The 21,552-nt window shown below is 39.2% G+C and overlaps 1 protein-coding gene across 11 annotated transcripts in view; it reads right to left on the minus strand.

The window, feature by feature from the left end:
* MAP4K4 (mitogen-activated protein kinase kinase kinase kinase 4) overlaps positions 1-21,552 on the minus strand; it is a 237,996-nt gene that overhangs the window by 24,423 nt on the left and 192,021 nt on the right. For 2 of the 11 annotated variants that reach the window (XM_039531317.1, XM_039531344.1), the window contains 12 exons: positions 20,374-20,604; positions 19,379-19,485; positions 18,515-18,666; positions 18,092-18,189; positions 17,787-17,795; positions 16,739-16,914; positions 16,020-16,140; positions 14,725-14,916; positions 12,027-12,144; positions 11,573-11,743; positions 6,994-7,137; positions 78-212 (listed from right to left, as the gene is read on the minus strand). In XM_039531317.1, coding sequence (XP_039387251.1) covers positions 78-212; positions 6,994-7,137; positions 11,573-11,743; positions 12,027-12,144; positions 14,725-14,916; positions 16,020-16,140; positions 16,739-16,914; positions 17,787-17,795; positions 18,092-18,189; positions 18,515-18,666; positions 19,379-19,485; positions 20,374-20,604 — 1,654 coding nt within the window. The remainder of the gene's footprint in view (positions 1-77; positions 213-6,993; positions 7,138-11,572; positions 11,744-12,026; positions 12,145-14,724; positions 14,917-16,019; positions 16,141-16,738; positions 16,915-17,786; positions 17,796-18,091; positions 18,190-18,514; positions 18,667-19,378; positions 19,486-20,373; positions 20,605-21,552) is intronic. The other 9 variants (XM_039531354.1, XM_039531398.1, XM_039531327.1 and 6 more) reach the window with 8 other exon arrangements.

Raw genomic sequence — 21,552 nt, forward strand, 5'->3', positions numbered from 1 at the left:
ACAACAACTATCTTAGTAAGACTTCTCTGTTACCTAATTTTAGCCTGACAGATTGTCACAATTCATTTGCTACTTACCAACTTTATAGTGCACACAGCCTTCCAAGTCGCCCACAGTTGTCCAACCCTGTTTCTTTTCTACTTCAGGATCATTATGTAGGATTTTATTTCTTAACCAGGACAAGTAGTAAACTCGCAACTTGTTCTTCTTACCTAGCCACAAAATGCAACATTTGTTTTAACAAGGATTTCATGCTAATCACAACAAAAAGACAAACCAAAAGACCACCACGAGATGAGAAACTGCTGTGAAAGCAAAGTGATCCTGCTAAGCATTTCATAGTCACACTCAAGAGTTTTGAAGCCAGAAGGATCATTCAATCATCTAGTCTGACCTCCTGGGTATCACAGGCCATTAACTTTCAACCAGCTACTCCTATATTCACCCCAATAACTTGTCTCTGACTAATCTGTGTTTGACTAAATTTACATTTGTGATCAGTACTGAGTGTACAAGATTATAGCACCACCAGCACTATTCCAGAATCCTTCCAAACGTTATTTCATAATAACCTCCTGATAATATTGCATGAACATAAAATGACAAACTTAAAGAAATAGTTCTGGGGCTGTTTTGGTTCTGATGTTTTAACAAAAACAAACCCACTTTTTATTAGTAAGATTGTAGTTCCACAATAGCAAGCAGCAATCCTTTGTGTCTGGAGACTGAAAACAGCTATGACCTACAGCAGCTCCTATTTGTGTGACACCAGAAAAGAGAGTGAGGAGAAAGTTTTGTGGTTGAAAATCATTTACACGCATACCAGAAAATGGCAGTCATTACTGGGACCAGGTCTGAAAGAAGGTAAAAGCAAAGCCGGCTATGAAATTAGCATCTATGAGTTTCAATACCTAGTGAGCAGCACTTTTCAACCACTCTAATCATCCCTCGGTACCCAAACGTAACAGGTTTTATTAGTAAATTATTCAAACAAGGAAGAAGTTGTACCACAGAACAGTCTTAAACAGAGTGACATTTATTTCCAACATGTATAATGTAAAAATGTTTTTAACAAACAGCTAAGACCGAGCTGCGGTGACTTATACTGAGAGTATCATGTGTTGCTAAAACACATTCTCCCTCTTGCTAAATGTTGACACAAGCTTGGTTGGCAGATTACTTGTGTCCCAAATGGTGCAACACTGCAAGCAGGACAGGAAGCAGGAGATGCTTATTTACCCGAGATGTGATCATCTAGACTTTGGGAGAAATGGCAGCTTGGACACTTATAATGGTCACCTCTAGCCCTAGTTTCAAGCTCGAATGATAGAAGAAGAAAGAAACCATGCATGTGATGGGAAGGAACTAAAATAAAAATACTGAAACTAATTTTAAAAAGGACATGTTACAAAATATGGAAATGGTAGCATCACAGTCAAGTTCATCAATGGCTCTTGCACAATGTTCAATGAACAACTGCAGGGTTAGACAGCATTTCCTATATTATCTGTGAAGAGCTGACAAGTTACTGCTTCTTCTAGTCCTGGCTTCTTCTCCTTGCTTCCAGCTGTTTCACTGTAAAGAAGTAAGTGCAGGCCCATAAATACAGCTGGAAACAAAGAGGAGGCAGGCTCTCTGCTTCCACTAGGAGTTCTCATGGACCACACCTACCAGAAGAACAGTTACACACAATTAAATGTTTTCCCATTAATACCACTACTCCACATAGGCATTTGAGAGAGGGAAGTTGTGCGACTGTGATGAGACAGGGGGTTGACAGGACTCAGACCAGAGAGAGTAGTCGTAGTGGATCTCTATTATAGTCAATGGAATTGGTCCGCACTCTCTCTATTATGATGTGGGTCCATATTATGAAAAAAAGGAGAACCCACGAACTACATTGTCTACCATAGTTAGGTTCCACAAGAGAAACATGCTGCAAAGTATAAAAAACATGAAGATTCTAGGTCCAAAAGCAACCATATATGCACAGACAGATCACACACTACACTGCCATATAGTGTGGGTCACTACCATTTTATACATTAATCGACATTAAGTTTAATCTTTTTTGTCATAAATTTACATTGGTGGCCATAAAAATTTGCTTTGGGCAACAAGATATCCCAGGAACAAGCTTTTAAAATGATTTTTTGAGGGTGTTGAGGGAGAGTATGTGATGAGATGACCAATTAACTTCACTGAGTTGAAGCACGTGAAGAGGAATTTCATTTGAAATACCATAACTTAGAACCGATATTCATTATTAAAAGGTCTTTCTGCTTTGATCAGACCAAAACATACTGAAAAAGTAATGAAATTAAGGGTAATGTTGTCCTTAATTTATCCCTACTATGCTTCGGTACAGCAGGGTCTACAGAAGGAGGTCATATACTATTCAGGTTGTTGGTGTAGACCATCCTGACAACACAGCTCTTTGGTACAGGATCTGTGCCCTTTGTGCTTGAGAAGTATCTACACTGCTACCCCGATATAACGCCACCCGATATGATGATGTTCGTCCATGGATATAACGCGGTATGGCAGTGCTCCGGGAGGGTGGGGCTGTGCACTCCGGTGGATCAAAGCAAGTTCAATATAACACGGTTTCACCTATAACACGGTAAGATTTTTTGGCTCCCAAGGACAGCGTTATATCGAGGTAGAGGTGTAGTACATTATGAGTCCTTATACTACAATATATATAATTTAATTTTAAAAGCCCTATGTTATAAAACTATTATTAAGGATGCAAAAGTAAGTATTCAGGATTAGGGTTTGTTCACGCAGCCTTCACCTGCCACTTCATATGTATGCACGATACAGTGTCCCTGTTTGAAGTTTACTTGTTAGAATTGCAGCAAATAGTTCAGTCACAATAGTTACCTGTCAGGGATTTCTGAGCATTAAAAATCCATCAAGTGGAAAGTCGCCATTAGGGCTTTCTCTCTAAATCCCATTAATAAGTGGAGTCATATAAATGTATGTATGAATCAGCAAAAGGTCCCAAATAGCTACATTAATAGTGTTGATTGTGAACAGCCACTTGAGCATATGGCTCATAACGTATTACTTTTTCACATCTATTTGAACTAATTGAGTACAGGACAGATGCTGGACTCCACTGGGATTAACCATTTTTGGAGAGAGGAGAGGGAATACTTATTGGCAGGCTTCACTAAGCTTGGCTCTTGAACTATTAAGGGTGCGGCCCCTCACCTCTGTGCCAGACCCTGAACACCAAGTACAAGGGCTAGAGTGGTGTAAAGTAGCCCTAGGGGCCCCAAATCTGACCGAGGGAAGATTCTCTCTGGCACATGCACTGTGAACACAGCCGTGAGGCTGCCTCTAGAGAATCCTTTCACAAGCCCTGGAGTAGAGACTGGAGCCAAGGCACACAGTACTGCAGAGATCCTGGGCAATGTCATAGCCCAGTGGGCAGCCCAGGGAGGCTGCTGGAACTTAGCTGGCCCTGGAGACCTGTCTAAGTCACACTGGAGTCCTCTGCAGTCCCGGGAGCAGCCCAGACCAGGACGGTGCAACAAGTGGTTTAAAACCACTGTAACAGCCTGAACCCCCAGGCTGCAAGATCTCCTAGAGGATTAAATGGAACCTGGCAAAAGTGGGAAACATTCAACAGTCTCCTAAAGAAAACCAGTTAAAAACATGCCTACTCCCAGAGTACATGGTTTGGTTTTCTTTCCCCATCATTTACTAAAATTCACCAAATAAAGACCAGTAATAAGTGATACGGATGGATTTTCCCAGTGTGTGATTCTTTATTCATATCTGGCCACAAGATAAGCAAGCACAAGGAGTTTCTCAAACCAGAAATAGCTTTCAAAATGACTTTTAAAAAAAATCTTTGTGGTCTACACACAAAAGAAAGAATCACACGACAGGCAGGAAACTCCTCTGCCTTCCAGTATGCATCCACTCTGACATATAAGGTTAGTTACATAAATGTAGCTATGCATGTGTTTACACAACTGCTAAACAAAGTAAACTGATCTGACACTGTAGTCACAGACAGATTCAATTATAACTGGCGTATTTCCTATGAAGCATCCACAGAAACGGAGCACCAAGAATAAAGAGAAAATTAGGAAGAGTCTTTTAGGTTTAGAGTTGTAAATTGTTCTAAAAATCTGGGGGGGTTGTCAATTGCAAAAACTCTATTTTGGCCCTTGAATAAAAACATCATTTCTTGTGAGCATCACCATGGACTAGCAGTTGAAGTGTACGACTGGAAGTCAGGAGATTTGATTTCTGTTTCTGGCCTTGTCACAAGCTTGATGCGAGATTAAATTCAAATCACTTAATATGCAACATTTTCCTTATTTGTAATGCAGGAAAATTTTAAATAGCTCCACTTATTTGCTGCAACTGTTCATTAACGTTTGTAAACTCCCTAGGAATGTGTAAGGACAAGTGATTGCTGTTATTACTGCTGAATTATTTACTTTTGTTTTCAGCCATTTCTAGATGTTCATCACTGTAGTATCTGAGCATCTGATACATCTTTGCCTTCTAACAGATTAAGGACCTGCAACTTGCTTTTGTCAACTTGCATCAAAGTCTTTTGAGTGTCACAATAACAAAATAAAAGCATCTAAGCAATTCAGTTTTCAGCTTTTCATGAAAGTAGTAAACACATCAGCTAAAGATTTACAGTTTTGAAAAATAAAAACAAATTACATTTTATGTTGATGTAATTTTATTAAATTTTCCTCCTAAAATCCTCATGCAAGGCAATTCATTCAAACATGGCGGAGATGATTTTCAAACTTTAACATCACATACATTCAAATATTTATTTCCTGAAAAAGGTGTTTAAACATATTGTGGACCAGTTACTTATGTACTTACATTGCTTAAAATGAAGTTCCTTTAAACAAATCCAAATCAAACCCCAAAGAGACAATTACATGACTATGCCCATTAAGCCAACTGTTGGGAGAAGTTTGGTTAAAATTAAACATTTCCATTTGCTCTGAGTGATGTAGGCAAAGAGAACATCTTAAACAGGGAATGGAAAGATACCCAAGGAAAAGCTCAGGCTCAGAATAGCCAGGAACTGGTGAAGGAGTGGCGGGAGGGGTGGAAGAATGGGATGTAGAGCATAGCAGGCAGGAGACCTGGGAGAGAAAGGGCAGTAGGCTTCCCCCACAAAGTCATCTCATGGGCCAGAATCTCTGCTAACTCTCATCGAGCTCCCATGTTAAAAATAACAGGGTAGCTGTGGTAGCATGGGCAGCAGTGGCATGGGCTAGCTGCCCTGAGTACAAACCCATCTGGACCCCATGGTATGTATTCAGGGGGGCCAGCCCATGCCGCCATGGCTGCTACCCGAGATACTGTAGCTACACTACTATTTTTAGCGTGTTAGCTCGATGAGAGCTAGCGCAAGTATGTCTACTCAAGCTGGGCATCAACCCCTCGCTCCAAATGTACAGGCAGCCTCTGTGGGTAGAAACGCTCCCTCCTCACTGTGCTCTGGTGGCCTTCTGTAAAACCCAGGATAGAGGACAGTGGTTAAGGCATAAGCCAGCGACAGCTCAACCAATTTCTTCAGGGTTAATGTAACGTGTCTGAATAGAGGAAGCAATATTCTTGAAGGAAACAAACTGGATGTGTCAGGGTGTTTGAATCGTGACTCACACAACTGTAAACAAAGCTAAAAGAATTTCGCATGAGATTTAGCCACAGATTTTCGTCACCAACGTGGGATACATTAACTAATGAACATTATATAAGCTGCGTTAGGTGGTATCTTTGTTTACAAGTCTATTGAACTATACACTGCATCAGACGATTTAATGGTATCATTCAAATAGATACCCAGGGAACATGTTGGAAGCTATCATGAAATATTGTACATTATAAAGGTATAAGTGTTTTTAAGTTCCTGGTTTAATCTTTTTTTGTAATTCAGTCGTCAGCCATATGTGAAATGTAAATGAGTTAAAGCTGATGAAAAGTTTACAAGTGTGTTTAAATGGAAATGCAGCGATGGGCTTTACTACACTGGCACAAAGGTGGTACTTTAAATAACAAACATATACACTCACATACTGCACTGAGCAGGCTAGGGTCTATGTGTACCACTATCTTCTAGCCAATGGTACCAGAAACTGCTCCACTGTAATACATAATGGAGAGTCTCCTTTAGCTCCAATGTTAAGGGTCTATGTTCTTGGAGCAGAAGGATCAGAGTCCTATCCCTGCTGCCATCAGTTCTGAGTGCCTATGGAGTGCAACATAGTGACCACTGTGTGAAGCCCTAAATGACCCGGGGTTTCATACAACAGAGCATGGCAAAAGATAAAATACAGGAGAAAGGTAGATAGATCTGTAAGAACCATTTGCTGTAAACTCAGTGAAATTGTGTAATAAATGAAGTAGCCCTTTTAAATAGCCCCTTGGAGCCCAAAGCGTCTGGAGTCCCCAGCTTTAGTAAGAAACCATTATTCACTAGGACACGTTAAAGTGTGAACTATTTAAAGAATGGCCGTATCTCTCCCTGTTCGATCAATGGGCTACAGTCTCACTAAGTAAAGACACACCCAGATGCGACATCCATCTACTCCATCGTATCAGTAATTTAACCATGCCCATCTATGCTGCCCTTCCTCCCCGTCCTTCCATGCTGCCCTACATCTGCACTCTGCAACGGATTTTCTATTCTAGTGACCTAGACTCAAAAGAGGACTTATAACTTCCTGCACCCATCCACTCCCAAACACAATACAAATAAATAAAATAGAATATTTTATTATGTTATCCTCCATATTATCAAACTTGTGAAAAAAAATTTCCTTCAAGGCAGGCAGTTTGGGGTGTTTTGTGTGGAAGCTGGTTCATAGCATTAAAAAGTGTGAAAGCATGAAGACTGAAAAATCCTGGGCCCACAGATGTCAGTGGCAAAAACTCCCATTGACTTCAGCGAGGTTCGGATTTCAGAGAAATAACATATTGAAAAATGGGCATTACCAGATATTGTCACCAAGACATTCAGGCCTTCGAGTACATCCATCTGCTGGAACCGTCTTCGGTTTATTAGAGGATAAACCTTCCCCTGACCACTTCTGTCTAGCAGCATCAGACCACTCTCAGTTCCCACTAACAAATTCACTCCTAGGTTAAAAAAACAAAACAGAACACCAAAATTATAATGCATGTTTTCCAGGTAAGTTGATTAAGTCATGCTTTACAGAACACCTTACATTGCTTTAGGTATTCAAACCCAACACTGATTCCATCTGCACACCTGGCAGAGGGGCGGAGTAGCAGAGACCCCACCCCACTAACTGGGATAGGTAGGTGGAACATCAAATTTATCACACATACACTAGCAAGAGGCTGATACGCAAGAGGAAGCCTTCCAGAGCAGGGTCCATCCTCCACTTTCCAAGAGCTGAAGATAGCAAGGGTCTTATGAAAAAAAGTCATGCAGAATTTAATAAAGACAGCTTAAAACCATTCTATAGAACTTAATAGAATGATCTTTCTGCAACTGAATTCTATAGAGTGGTTTTTAAAACCAACAGATATATCACCATTAAATACTATAGGGTTTTAGAATAATTTTTTATAAAACCCTATTTCATTTTTACAGAACTGTATTGGTTTCATCCCTATCTAGTTCTATAGAACTTTATTACAAAGGGGGTTTTCAATGGGGAATTGTCCTTGACCTCAATAGTTCCCCCTTTACATACACCACACTCATCTGGTTAGTAGAAGTCTATTAAATTTTTCAATCCTTGCCACCATAACAGACAGCAATTGCCACAAAATTATGTGAAGAGAGCAAAAGGACAGTTGAAATACAGCACAAGGGATGAGAGTCAAACCAATTTTGTGACTCATTTTATTAGACCTCCTCAATCATTTATTAGACATCACAACATAAAGCTTTTATTTTTAAATGCAATAAAACAGGTTGAAATAACACAGGTAAATTCACAAAGCTATACAATTATGGCTATTGAGAGTTAGAAGCTGTCACAGTAGGCCAAATTAATCCCTGGTTTAAATGTACTGGTGATAACAAAATTACACCAGGGATTAATTTGGTTTTGTATCCTAAACTGAGCACTACTAATACAGTAGACCTGATTCAGCTACACAGAAATTAAACAGTGGGCAGCCTTGCAAACTACATTTATAGCAATATCTAAACAACAGGACAGCATTTTAGGATGCTATGACAGCCTTAAATCAGCAGGCTCCTTGCTTTTATTGATTACTGTCTTGTAATTTCAAAAGGTACATTCTTCCCTACATCTCACAGATCATTATGTCTAAGCTGTGAGGAAAAGTACCTAATCATACTATAGCAATAGCACAGGGATGGCACTAATTAGTAGAGCAGATATTGACTGATTTGTTCTTGTCATTAGAACTCTGAACAGAGCCTTAATTCATTTAGGCTTCTTAGTATAGGTTATGCTATATGCTTAAAAGCAAACACACATGTAAATTTGTTCACTCAAGGTCTTTTCCATCCCTTTCGGGTGTCAGGGCCCTATAACCCTTGCCTATATCCTTCTGTGGTATCTTTAACTCTTCATGTATTTCTGACAGGTATTTCACACCCCATTATATATAGCCCATTGTTCCTTACACCTCCCTATTTAAAAAACTGATATGGGCAGTGAGCCAGCAGTAACTAATGCCTAAACTTTAAAACGTCTTTGTATTTGCAGCATTCAGGCCTATGAAAATCTCTACATTTTCCCCCCTGCAGCTCAGTTCTAATTTTTCAAAGTGTGCCTGCTACCACAAGTGCCTTTCTTTTGTATTGGGGGACTGAGCATCTACTTCTCCGATATTCCATCTATATTATTAGCATTGAACTTAACTATTTAGATAACTTCCTGAGAGAATCTTATAAAAATTACAGCCTTAAACATTATTTCATTACAATTAGTAAAAGGCAATAAAACCCCCTTCTCTCTTTACAGGAGCTATCATACTTATGGCAAGGACCAAACTCCTAGCAGGGATAACTAGGCACAAATCCATTGGAGAATAAAGATGTGCCTGCATACACCAGCATAAATTTGGCCTAAATGTTTAACAAGAAAGTGTTTGTTATAGCTGTAAAATACCTCCAGGATTTTATTTCAAATCAACAGAAGAATGAAATATGTAGATCAAAGAAACATGAAAGTGCTAAACATGAGGGATGGCCCAGCCCCTACTGGCAGAGCAATTTGGTTTGGCATGGAAGTTTGAGACACTTGTTCCCAATTTATTTGGTGTGATTTCATTCTCCCTTCTCTCTTTACCCCCTCTCTTTACCCCTCTCTCACTCTGACATCTTCCATTTGCACAAAATTATAAATTTGCACTGAAAATTATTCACACCAAAGCATGTAAAAATATTAAGCCTACATTTGGGCAAAAACTGACACTGGTGAACTTTGATAAAGCTGATTGATGAAGAGGTGCTGGAATGGCGACAGCCCCCAAAAACACGTAGCCTCATAGAATGAATACTGGGCAGGAACTGCTTCTACCCCCATTCCTATTCCTGTCCCTCCGCTCTTCCCCCCAACACACATCTGCTGATAACTGGCCATACATCTATTTTTGAATATAGCACTTTATGAACATGTACTCATGAAGAAGATAAATATAATTAGCCTTGCTTTATAGATAGCAAAACTAGTCTACAAATGTAAAATGAAACATATGAAGGTAGGTGGTGTCAAAGCCAAGATTAAAATCCAGGTCTCTTATGTCTATCTAGCCCTTCTCTTCATATGTCCGCATATTTATGTCTGCATCTGTAATTTTCACTCCATTCATCTAAAGAAGTGGATTTTTTACCCACAAAAGCTTATGCCCAAATAAATCTGTTAGTCTTTAAGGTGCCACCAGACTCCTCATTGTTTTTATGTCTATCTAGACAATTGTGCTTTCCAGGCAAATTGTGTAGATCAACTACCTCAAACTATCACACCTAAACCCATCTTTAGGCACCTAAATGTCTAAATTTTCAAGTGTACTGAGTATCTGCAGGACTTTCACTAAGTTCAGATGCCCAGGTTTGAAAAATTGCAGTAAGACAGCTTTGCTGAGTCAGTTTCCTAATACACAGAATGAGAACAACATATCTATCTACCTACCAGCATCTTAAAGCATGCATGTTTTCAGACCTCCTGTATAGTACATATCATTGTCTCCTATTTTACAGATGGACAACTGGGATTTAGAGAAGCAAGTAGAGAACCAGGAGATCTAGATTTTGCGCCTAGTTTTTATTTATATAAACTCTGAGCAAGTCACTTTACTTCTCTGAGCGCCTCCTGTAAAATAGCGAACAATATTTACCTACACACCATAACTTGTAAAGTGCTATGCAAATGAAAATATCACAGTAGCCCCACGTTTAATCTACTAATCATGTGACTTTGGGGAAGGACCAACTCTTTCTCCTCCAGCTTTTCCAACATTCACAACTGTTCAGTGTTTTTGTTTTAAAGCATTAAAACATATCAGTATCAAAAGGCGGGATTCTGGCAATTAGTGTGGCCAGTGTTGAATTCTCATGGCACAGGAAATTTTTCTGCTACTGTAAAGCCAGTGGAGATGACTCCTCTACAAAAACACCCTGGGTGTAGGGGGCATATCAAGGTAGGAAATGGGCATCAGACCAATCCTTCTCTGGCATAAGATAACTAAGAGCCATAACTGTAAATGGCACATTGGCACCCCGTGATCCTAGCCCCAAATGCACTGAGCAGAGCTTGGAAGAGAACTTGGCCCACAGTCTCAAACAGAAGTTTCCTAGTTACTTGCCCTATTCTCTCCAGGTAATTATGTGATTCCAACTAAATTGATGTGAGATCACTAACATAAAAGTTATAACATGAAATAGGTTCTAATCAAGCCCTTTGATTTCTCAGCAAGAATTCTGAGAAGCAAAATCAAATACAATACCATTTTGAACCTATCATTAACCTAACAACCTTGTACTGACACAAAATGTACAGCAAAGATTACCATAACCCACAAAAGCTGCAGACATATACTAAAAAGAGGTTTAAAAAGTTGAAAAGAATGTCCAATTGGCTGACAAAATTTTGAATGATTATTATTCAATCCTGAGAATATACCAGTCAGAACTTGCATGAAGCCAGACCTCAGAATAGCCACATCGTAAGCACAATAGCAACCAGATCTCACTATGATGACATCAGACTGAGCTTTTACTACTATGTAGATATTTCAAAATATCAGACACTTTTTTATCCTTGTTCCTTAAATGAATTTATGAACAGCCTAGACCCCATTTCCAGGCCATTAAGCTTATACTGGTGTGCTCTGAGCTGCAAAACTATTTTCATATACACCAAGAAGTTGTAAGAGACAACCTCCCATCCCTCCCTGTGTAGTAATCTACGGCTTATTTGGACACTGGATAATTGCTGCTGTACAAATTCCTCTCACTCTTCATGCACTTAGAGTGAGTTCATAAAATCAATCAAGTAAATGACAAAGAAAAACAAGGAAATAAGGGGAGGAGAGGAGGAAAGGGAGGGACACAGATGTACATTACCCCATAAGGCAGCGCACAAAATCTCAGAATTGAATCTCTTCTTGTATTTGCGAATCTCTGGGGTGTCACTTTGTGGTCGTGTATTGGTAGGATTCACATTGACAACTGATCCCTTCCTGGTGGGATCTTGCCTTATTGCCTCTGACCTCATGGCTTCACTAGAAAATCCCACTGGGGAAAAAAAAAAAAAAAAAAAGTACATGTAATACTATCTTCTAAGTGCCAAATACTTACTATATACTTTCTATTAAATAACCCAGATCAGTAACTGATAATATTAAGCAAGTCTTTCTTTTTGTAAGAAATGTAAATGGAAAAAGGAAATAAACTATGCAATCCAGTGCAAATCAAGTAACAAGCATGATGGAAACATTCTAAACTATTTTAAAGAGCAACTCCAAGTCACTGAACCTTTTTTTTCCCCCAGTTGTCTTCTTGCATCTACATTACTTACCCACAGAAGTCACAGTTGTCCCACTAGATGGAGAAATCTGTAGTAATCTGGGGTCTATAAAAGGTGTAAAGGAGGAGGAAGATTTGTGTTTCTGGAGTGTGTTACTAGCGGACTGAGTCTGCAATGTAAATTTCAACTTTATTAATATAAATGACAACAAAAAGTGATGATAACAATGAACATTTCTAAGTCACTACAGAATTTTACCGTTTTTCTGAAGCCCTTTCCCACCCATCCCCAACCTTCTATACTTCCTATACATATGGCAGGCACCATAGATGCACATTTCACACATTACCACTAAATGTAGTCAGTGTGTTCTTCACCCCTATTATCTCAGATTTTAAAGGAGATGTTTGAGGAATGGTCACAACAACAGGCAAAAAACTAAGGGAATATCTTCTTATCATTGGTTAAACTATGTATGGTACTTATGAAGTGATTAGAAGCTAGCACTACTTCATTACATAATTTTAATTTTCTATTTGTGAACTGCCCACTACATACTTCTATTTGTTATGCATCTCCTGAAATGAGCTTGTTTAATAATATGTTATGGAATTTGATCTCTTAGTTTGGGCAACAAAATCTAAATAATCTGGGATCAGGCATTCACTTCTATAATTAATGAAATTTCAATGTCTGGTACTTCGTGTTAATTCTCTACTTTTGTTTTTTTAAACTGAGCCTCTTGCCAGAAAGCTCCAGCAGTTTCTTCCACCATCATTTTACATAGCAAGTATTACACCTGTATCAAACAACGGGCTCATTAGTGTGAAAGGTGCAGTAAACAGTGATATGAAGCTATGAATATGTAGTTGATAAAAGCACTGGTGCTTTATTTAGTTTTGTATTCTAAACACAAAGAAAGGGAGAAAGACAAATGAAACAATGAACTGTTAAAAGTGGAGATGGAATGACTGAAAAATCCTTGCCAGTTTAGTGAGTTAAGTGTTATAGTGATAACATTGCACATTAAAGCAGAATGGTACAAATAAAAAACAATCAAAAAGTGCGAGTGTGTTTCTCTGTATGTGTAGAGTTACTGTGGACAAAAGGAATGTGCCTCTGCTCAGCTTGTTTTATGCTTTTGCAAACAAGATTGGAGGAGCTTCCTCACTGTTAACCAGTCTAAAGCCTCTGTCCCCTCTAAACCTCCACCTTCCTCACCAAATATAATTATTGGGCTTAACCATACTGAACTTTTCTGCAAAGCAAAATATTTTCAACCACATTACTAATAACTTCAATGTCACCAAAAACAACTGCCATAGTCTCCTTATCAAAGCTCAGTTTGAGCTAAATTGATTGAACCCTGCTTATTTGTTGCTTAGAACAAAGTAATGAACAGGTATATCCTTGAATCACTGAACTGGTCTATGTAACCTATCAGAGTGTATTTTTACAAAGTTAAAGACTAGTGAAGCACAGCTGAAAATGAAGGATGACAAGAATTACAAGGACTGAATTTCTGTGACAAAATGAATGCTCACTGTCACATGGTTCAATACGTTTCACACGCGCTTTTCATCCTATTGTGAAAATGGTGTATCACCATTACCTCAGGTTCTTTTGTAACTGTACACAGAATATCTCAGCCTGGCACTGATGTCAAAGCACCTGTGTGTTTAAAGTTCAGTTCTATTCTGAGAAGCAGCAGCATGTTGTTGCACATTTATAGAGGCAGGTTGACGCTACATCACACTTGTTTACAAGTCTAAAGATGTTTTCTCTAAATGCCAGGCCTGCCTGTTCAACCTGGAAACTGAAAGTCATGCTGGGTGCTTTCCTTCTCATTCCTTGCCACCAGCATTACAGGATGTGCAGGCCAAATTCATTCACACCTGTGCATCCTCATCACCTTCAAAGAGTCGCAAAAGTACAAGGATTCACTATATAACCAGGATTTAATGAACAATTCTGTTGTTGGTTTATAAGAATGAGAAACAGTCCCTCTTAGCACTGCGGAGCCAGCAAAGATAACAGGAGTAAAATTCTGGAACAGTGAAGGCCTCAGATAAGACTCCAACTAGAGATAAGACAGCAGACTTGGAGAATAAGCAGGAGTCATTTTTCCATGGTCATTTTTCATAGCACAACTATTCCATAAAAACCTGAAGAGCTCCTCTAGTACACTATTCCAAACAACGAATCCCCCAAACAACCTATCTTTCCTGAAATGGGCACGAACCCCATGTGGCAATTTCAAAGAGTAAAATCCTTCAATGACCCTGAAACCAACTTCCTATCTTGTGTTGGTAGTTTGCACAAGTGAGTTACTTGCACATGCCTAGTTATTTGCTCCTTTTTTATGGTAAAATCAAAACAAAAATTACCAGGTTTGATTTAATTATTTTTTTAAACCCCAGCAGATTCCTTGCAACTAGCCTGTTCCCAAAATACAGAAATTTAAAAAAAAAAACTTGTCTGAATATATGGTAATCAAGTTTAGTTTAAACAAAAGCCATGCAATTAATGACTCACTGTAGAAAGCAAAAATAGTAAACTAGCAAGTTTGGGGTAAAACTGATCTAGAGTTAAGGGCTTTTCATACAGAACTGAAATGTGTTATTTTGGGGGTGGGAGAAAAGTGACAGAAAAAAGCAGGGGAAGATTGGCTAGAGTTCCTCTGCAAACTAGCTATTAGGCAATACTGGAAAAACCCTAAGAAAGCAGCCAGCTGTGGTGCAAGACATACCTCATTAGTAGTTAGCTTGTCCTGGGGTGTCTGTGGGGACATGATGGGTGTCGGCTGGCTGGAGGATGGGGAGGAGGAGGTGGAAGAAGTGGAGGAGGAATGGCTTTGCTGTAAGAGATCTGGCAAGAGGTGAATGCGACCGGCAAAGCCATTGCTCTCATGATGGCTGGCACGCTTTGTGTCAACTGTACTCTGTAGAAAAAACAGGCACACTTGTCTTGCTCAAGTGCTGCTTAAGGCTTTCATCCCTATCAACTTTATCTACTTTTTTTTTTTTTTAAATGTACCGATATCCTATGCCTTGATGCCTGGGTTAGAAGTGTGCTGATCTTCCAGAACTCAGTAAATACTGCATCTCTGGCAAGCAGAACTGAGTCTCTTACTTAATCTGATTCACTTGCAATGCCAGCTCATTTACCAAAAGAATAATTGTGCCAGTAAGTCTATGCTGCTCCTACTACGACCAAATGGAAAAGCTATCTGTATTTGTTGTTTGCCATCATTTTATTTAATTCTAGCTTGAGTCGCGTTCTGACAAGAACTTGAAATATCTGGTGAATTCCTTAATCTAGCTATTTAAACAGTCACCGTGAAATCTTAATTAGCAAACTGTAGGGTTCAACTAAAAAAAATTACATTCAGTTGCAAAACTCAAGAATGTGATTACTGAGGAAGTCCTAGGAGCTGACAGACTCATTAACAGATGAGCTAGTTTAATACACAAAGCAGCATCTTCACAAATCATAAAGATAGAACATTTCAAAATAGAAGGAAACGAAACAACACACCTAGATCCATCCACAGGCACTGCCCTGCCCCTTGTAACGTTCCCTCCCAGCCCCCAGCACCAATTGTTTGCTACCTTGCTTTTTTGTTAGTTTGTTCTTGACTTTAGGCTTAAAGTAGTTAAAAGAATTGAGCACTTTTCCACCACCCCTTTCTAATTCCGAGATCCAGCATCTGGTTCTACCATAAAACCAGGTTAAGTTCTTCTGTGCTAAGAGCTTTCTTCATACACCTGCAGCTTTTCTATCACTTTTTTGACACAGACTTTGAGGTGCTCTGCGTGGTGCTATAATGGATGTCATTGCAAAGCATGCAAAACAGTACCAGCAAGGGATGGAGACTACTCTTTTCTCTGCATGCATCAAGTGTCTGCACATCCAAAATATGCTACATCTGTGTCTTGATAACATGGACAACAAATATAATGTAGAAACAGCATGGGTGAATGAACAAGCGGGTTAATGATCACAGTAAAGGCACAGCACTGTGCAGGGAAGGAAATACAATACCTGTCGGACGATTAAAGTACCCTCCTTGGAAGGCGTCATGGCAGGTTCACTCTCCACATCATCGTGGACAATCATGGTTTTCACTGACTCTGTTTCACCATTGCTCAGGTTCAGAGTTGATCTATGCATCAAGCAAGAAATAATTTGGATAAAATAACACCACAGTATTTCTGTTTTAGCTCTATCGTCATGTATTCGAATCAAGTGCATGTCATAGATCGTTTACAGCTGCATCCAAAGTGGAATATTGACATACATCATCAAGGAAGAGCTTCTTCAGGAAGCAAAGGAGTCTAGAATTGCTAAAAAACAATTCTTCACCTTTTATAAAATGCAAACAAGGGAAGGGAACGACCCACAACACTATAATTTGGCTTCTAGTAACACAAGACAAACATTAAGATTTAAAGGACCAAATTTTCAAATGGCGCCAAAGTGACTTAGGAGCTTAAGTCCTATTTTAAAAAGTGATTTAGGCACTTGCTCGTTGACATTCAAACGCACTTAGACTAAATGCTAGACACTAGACACTTTTGAAAAAGGACCATTTTTTAAGATGTTACCCTACGTGTTTCGGAAACGTGAGCATTAACTGACTGCTAAGTACTTTTGATGGACTCCTGAATATGGTATTGATAAAAGAGGGCTAATGAACGAAACATACTTTGTGGTCTTTTCCCCATATCCACACAAAATAGAAAAAACACAGAACAACTAACACAGCTCTGGCATCCTCCGGCCCAGATGTAGATTCATCTGCTCCTTCTTGTTCCATATCGTCATCCTCCTCATCTGTCGTCCCCGACTCTTCACTGGATGATGAATAGTCTGTCACCTTGTGTGGAGGTCGCACATCCTCTACAGCTCGCAATTCCTTTGCCAAGGCAGTTAAATCCTAACAAGAATGAGACAAAGGGGAAAAAGAAGAATATGAAATACAACAGTGAGGTTGCAGATTGGAGAGGAGGAGAGGCAACGTATCAGCAACACAGCTGCGGGGACTGAGTTTGTTCAGTTTGCTGCTGCACTTCCATAGTTCCCAGCAACAGGTGTTTTTTTTGTTGTTGTTGGTTTACTGATTTCTTTGTGCTTTACTGGCAAATTAAAAAAAAAAAAAACCTAGAAATTTAAGACTATGTAGGTCTTTGCCCCCGTTACTCCCACCAGAACTGCTAGAGCAATGAACACACTGTAAGGCATTGTTTTAAGGAGTCCAACATTTTCCCTCTCCAACTGTTCTACATATTGACAAGCTACAGTGCATGGAAATTTGGGCAGCAAAGTTATAAAACAGCCTAAATTTACTGAGCTGTCCGTTCAGCTGAACACAGTTTGTATAAAATATTTCACATACAGACGCTCCCCGGGTTACGCAAGACCCGACTTACGCAAATCCGCACTTACGGAAAAAGTGTTTTGTTTTTTTGCGTGTAATAGTCGGAGATACGTTTCCAACTTACGCAAAATTTGAGTTACGCAAGACATTCCAGAATGGAACGCTTGCGTAAGTCGGGGAGCATCTGTAGTTTATAAACTGATGGGATGGGAGCCACCATCTTCCTGTAAAGGACTTCATTTGATTTGGGCATTTGAGTGCTAGGGCAATATAAGAATAAACAACATATTCATAGATTTTGATTCAGATGGAACCATTGGAATCATCTACTCTGACCTCTTGGATACCAAAGGTGCAAAATGCAATGATGATAACTGCAAAAAATAAAAAATATATGCTGTGACATTCAATTGTAATAGCTAAGTGCTTACCACTTCTCCCTGCACCATTCAGCACAAAAATGGTACGGTTGGGTCAGATGAATCATCATTGGTCCAGCCACATGAAGAGTACACAGGATAGAAGGAGAGGTTTGAAAGGACGAAAATGAGAAAACACAAAAATTCAAGAAGCAAATAAAGTACATTTAAATGTTTAATACTTCATAGTATGCAACTGCCAAACTAAATCTCTAATTCACTAATAATGCTTGGATTCACCATGTAAGTATTTGTAATGGACCTATCTAACAGCAAGTAAAAAAATTAGATAAGGAGCAGAGTTAGGTTTAGCTTACAGCAGGCTTGTTGGGTCTGAAGACTTCCTTCTTCTCTTCAGGTTTTTTGGCCACATTTTCATGACGTTGAGACGGTGAACCTTCAGATTTGGATGATGCTACATGTGTCAAGACCCCCCCAAAAAAAACACACAAAAAAGGGGGGTCATTGTTAAGTTAGGATTTTTTTTATTTCTGCAGCAAAAGGAGCACAAGGCCTTGCCTACACTGGGTATTTCAGCCATAGGGCTATGAAAAGGGACGGCATATACAGAGGATCAAAAACTTCCCAGCCTGATACTTTAATTAAAAATTCCTTTTAAGTGAAGATTCATTGTCCTTCATTCGTATTACTATTGTTATTAGCTGCTGCACAATCCAAACATTACAGAATCCTCTAGCAATCCTAAAGGAAGGGGGAAGGGAGGGAAGAAGAGGACTTACATCTCATTCGGAACCGTTCACCAGAGCCACTCTGAGATCCAGGATGGGACCCTGGCTGTGAGCTGGAGTTACTTGAGCCCGAGGAACTGCCGCTGCCTGGTCTCGGCACAAGTTTCTCCACCCTCTCCCATAGCAGACGAGGCTCTATATTGCTGTCTCAAGAAAAGTGTCAACTTTAATTTCAGATGTCGCATTTTAAACTTAAAATCAAGCTTGGTTACTCATCAATATTTCATTAATGACTGATCAGAAGGAGTGTACTAATCCTTGTGCTTACGACTTTCACAGCAATTCACATCCTATGCAGCAGCCACACTCGCCATCTTAATACCTGAGGAACCAAACTTTCGCACACACAAAAAATCAATTAAAACAATGCTTAATTGCTTTTTGCGTGACTTTTTGTTTGAGGACTGGCTATACAACACTACAAAATTTGAGAGCTGAAAAGCCTTTGGGTTCTCTTAGCCCTAGATTCCGTAGCTACTTACTACTGGGCACCATGCTTGCTCCTGGGAAAAGCTTCCGCTGCAACACAAAGGGACCATTTGCAGCAATAAGTACAATACCTGATAGCAAGCACTTGCATGACTGGGCCCTTTTTTCTAAATGTTAAGACTACTCTGAAAATATTGCAAGACTTACTCAAACAGCCCCTTCAAAGATGCAGAGGCAAGAAGAAAATTCATTAAGGTTTGTTGAACTATTTAGGTCAAAGAAACTCAACATTGACTGCTAAGAGAAAATGGGTCCACTTTCCTCCTTCCTTTACATCTGAGAGATAATGCCACTGATCCTTTCTCTGGTTTCCAACTAACTTTCCCTTACAAAACAGGAGAGAGAGGGAAATCTGGGCTTACGAACCTCGTGGAGTTTCTTTGCCCTGCTTGATTATTTTGCTGCCCACTGCCCTGCAGTGGAGAATCTCGACGTGATAGGACGGGAGACCTGGACGTTGTTCTCACAGGTACCTTGGGTGAAAAAAGAAACGGTAAAAATTAATGTAGAAAGGAGACAGGGGGAAAATTAAGATTCTCCTGCCACAGCAAATACATTTTGAATAACATTATGCTAAGTCAAAGTCAGTATAATTGAACAAAATGAAAGAAAACAAAACAAAACAAAAAAAGAAAACATGAAGAATCTTTAGCTGGGCTGCTGTTTGGATACTGAAAAGAACTGAAAGTTTAGACTAACATACCTAAATAGCTACCACACAAACATATATACCCCTTACCCCCAGACTACTGAGACATTTTAAAAGAATATGGCATTTTGACTGAAGCAAGGGAGACACAAAGCAATTTGCTGAAATAGCATGAGGATTAGGAAAATAAACTCAAAGGAACCAAACGAATGTCCGGTAATGGATCAGCAGGAGACAGAGACTGGTGGGAAGCAAGAACATATTCAGAAGAAGCAAATCCCAAGCGGAAGGGAAAAAAATATTGAATGTTTCTTTTTTGTTCAGTTCCATCTAAACTTTAAATAAGTTCATGGTTTACAGCTCAGTTTTCCAATCGGAAATAGAATAAAATACACTTTAAGCTATCATGTCAAGGGTGTTTTAAATTATTTCCTGAATATTGTAATGATTTGTTAACTTTGCATAACAAATCACTTCTCTACAAGAGCCACAGTGTGTAAATATTTGTCACTGTCATCAGAGGTTGTAATTCCTTTTTTTAGCATGTTATCATGGGCCAATTGACTAGATATCTACAGTATAAACTCCCTTCAAAAATATGTTCCCCAATCATGGTACTATTCTGTGGACCCGGTTTTTCCAGTGCGTAAACGATCACACTCTTCAAATTAAAAAAGAAAAAAAAGCACACTTCTGTCTTTCTACTCCTTACCCTTGGAGGCACCTCGTCACTGTCTGATCTAGCCCAAGCCTTTTGAGTGGGGTCAGGTACCTCCGACTTAGAGTCAGAACTCTGATTTAGCACTTCACTGCGTGAAGGTGGATATGGGTCCTGAGAACGAAGATGGTGATGTGCAAATTTGGGAGAAGGGTCACTGAAGGAATGGGATCGCGAGACAGGGGAAACATTGTTCTTGAGAGATGCCAGATGGGACCACTGTACCTTACAAGAAAACAAAACATAAAACATTCAATGCGCTCTGTACAACTGGCTTTTTTAACAGAATAAAGGCGAGTGGGTAGGGAGAGACAAATTGGTTATGGCATAAGGCAAGCGTGAGGTGGAATCAAAAAGCAAGGAAGGTGCCCAGAGAACGTAACAGACTTAGAACACAGCATGTATGCATTTTGGTGAGGTGCGCTCTCCAAATACACATACACTAGTAACCAGAAAAAAAATAAACATAAGATCTGCACTATGGGCCTGATCCAGAGCCCAATGAAATCAACAGGAGCTTCTCCTCTGGCTTCACTGGACTCTGATCAGGTCTTAGATAGAAGCACCTGTTGGATGGACAATTTGAAGCAGATATCAAAGTGAAGAAATCTGTAAGTTAAGAATACTGCCAAATGTGCAAACCTAAATATGTTCTGATTTATATTATAACTAAAATCTTAAATTTACTAGACAACACAAAACTTTTGAAGGAAGACCATAAAACAAAAGCCTTTATTCCTTTACAGTCATTGCAGTATTTTTCTATATATATTACATATATAATATATATTTATATATTATGTATGTTATATGTTTATTATACACTATGTTACATACTATTTATAATGCATATTATACATTCACCATATATACACTATACTGTACAAACACACACACATACACGATGGAGGCACAGCAGCAGCTCCATAATTAAAGCTCCATTAGCAGTTCTATTTGTAAGCCTCAAATTGACCCTCCACCCTATTCCCTTCTCAATTGAGAGCTCAGTAAGCCATTTGTTTGAAAAATGCTTTCTGAAACAGATTAGGAGGAAAATCCTTTCCAGATAAGATCATAACTCTAGGATACATTGTTTTCACCCACTCAATCAACAGTTAGCATTTAACCTTAGTTTTATGAGGGTGTCTCTATTTAGCTTTATAAGTGTATTAT

The sequence above is a fragment of the Mauremys reevesii genome, linkage group 1, assembly GCF_016161935.1.
Source record: "Mauremys reevesii isolate NIE-2019 linkage group 1, ASM1616193v1, whole genome shotgun sequence".
Classification (NCBI taxonomy): Eukaryota; Metazoa; Chordata; order Testudines; family Geoemydidae; genus Mauremys; species Mauremys reevesii.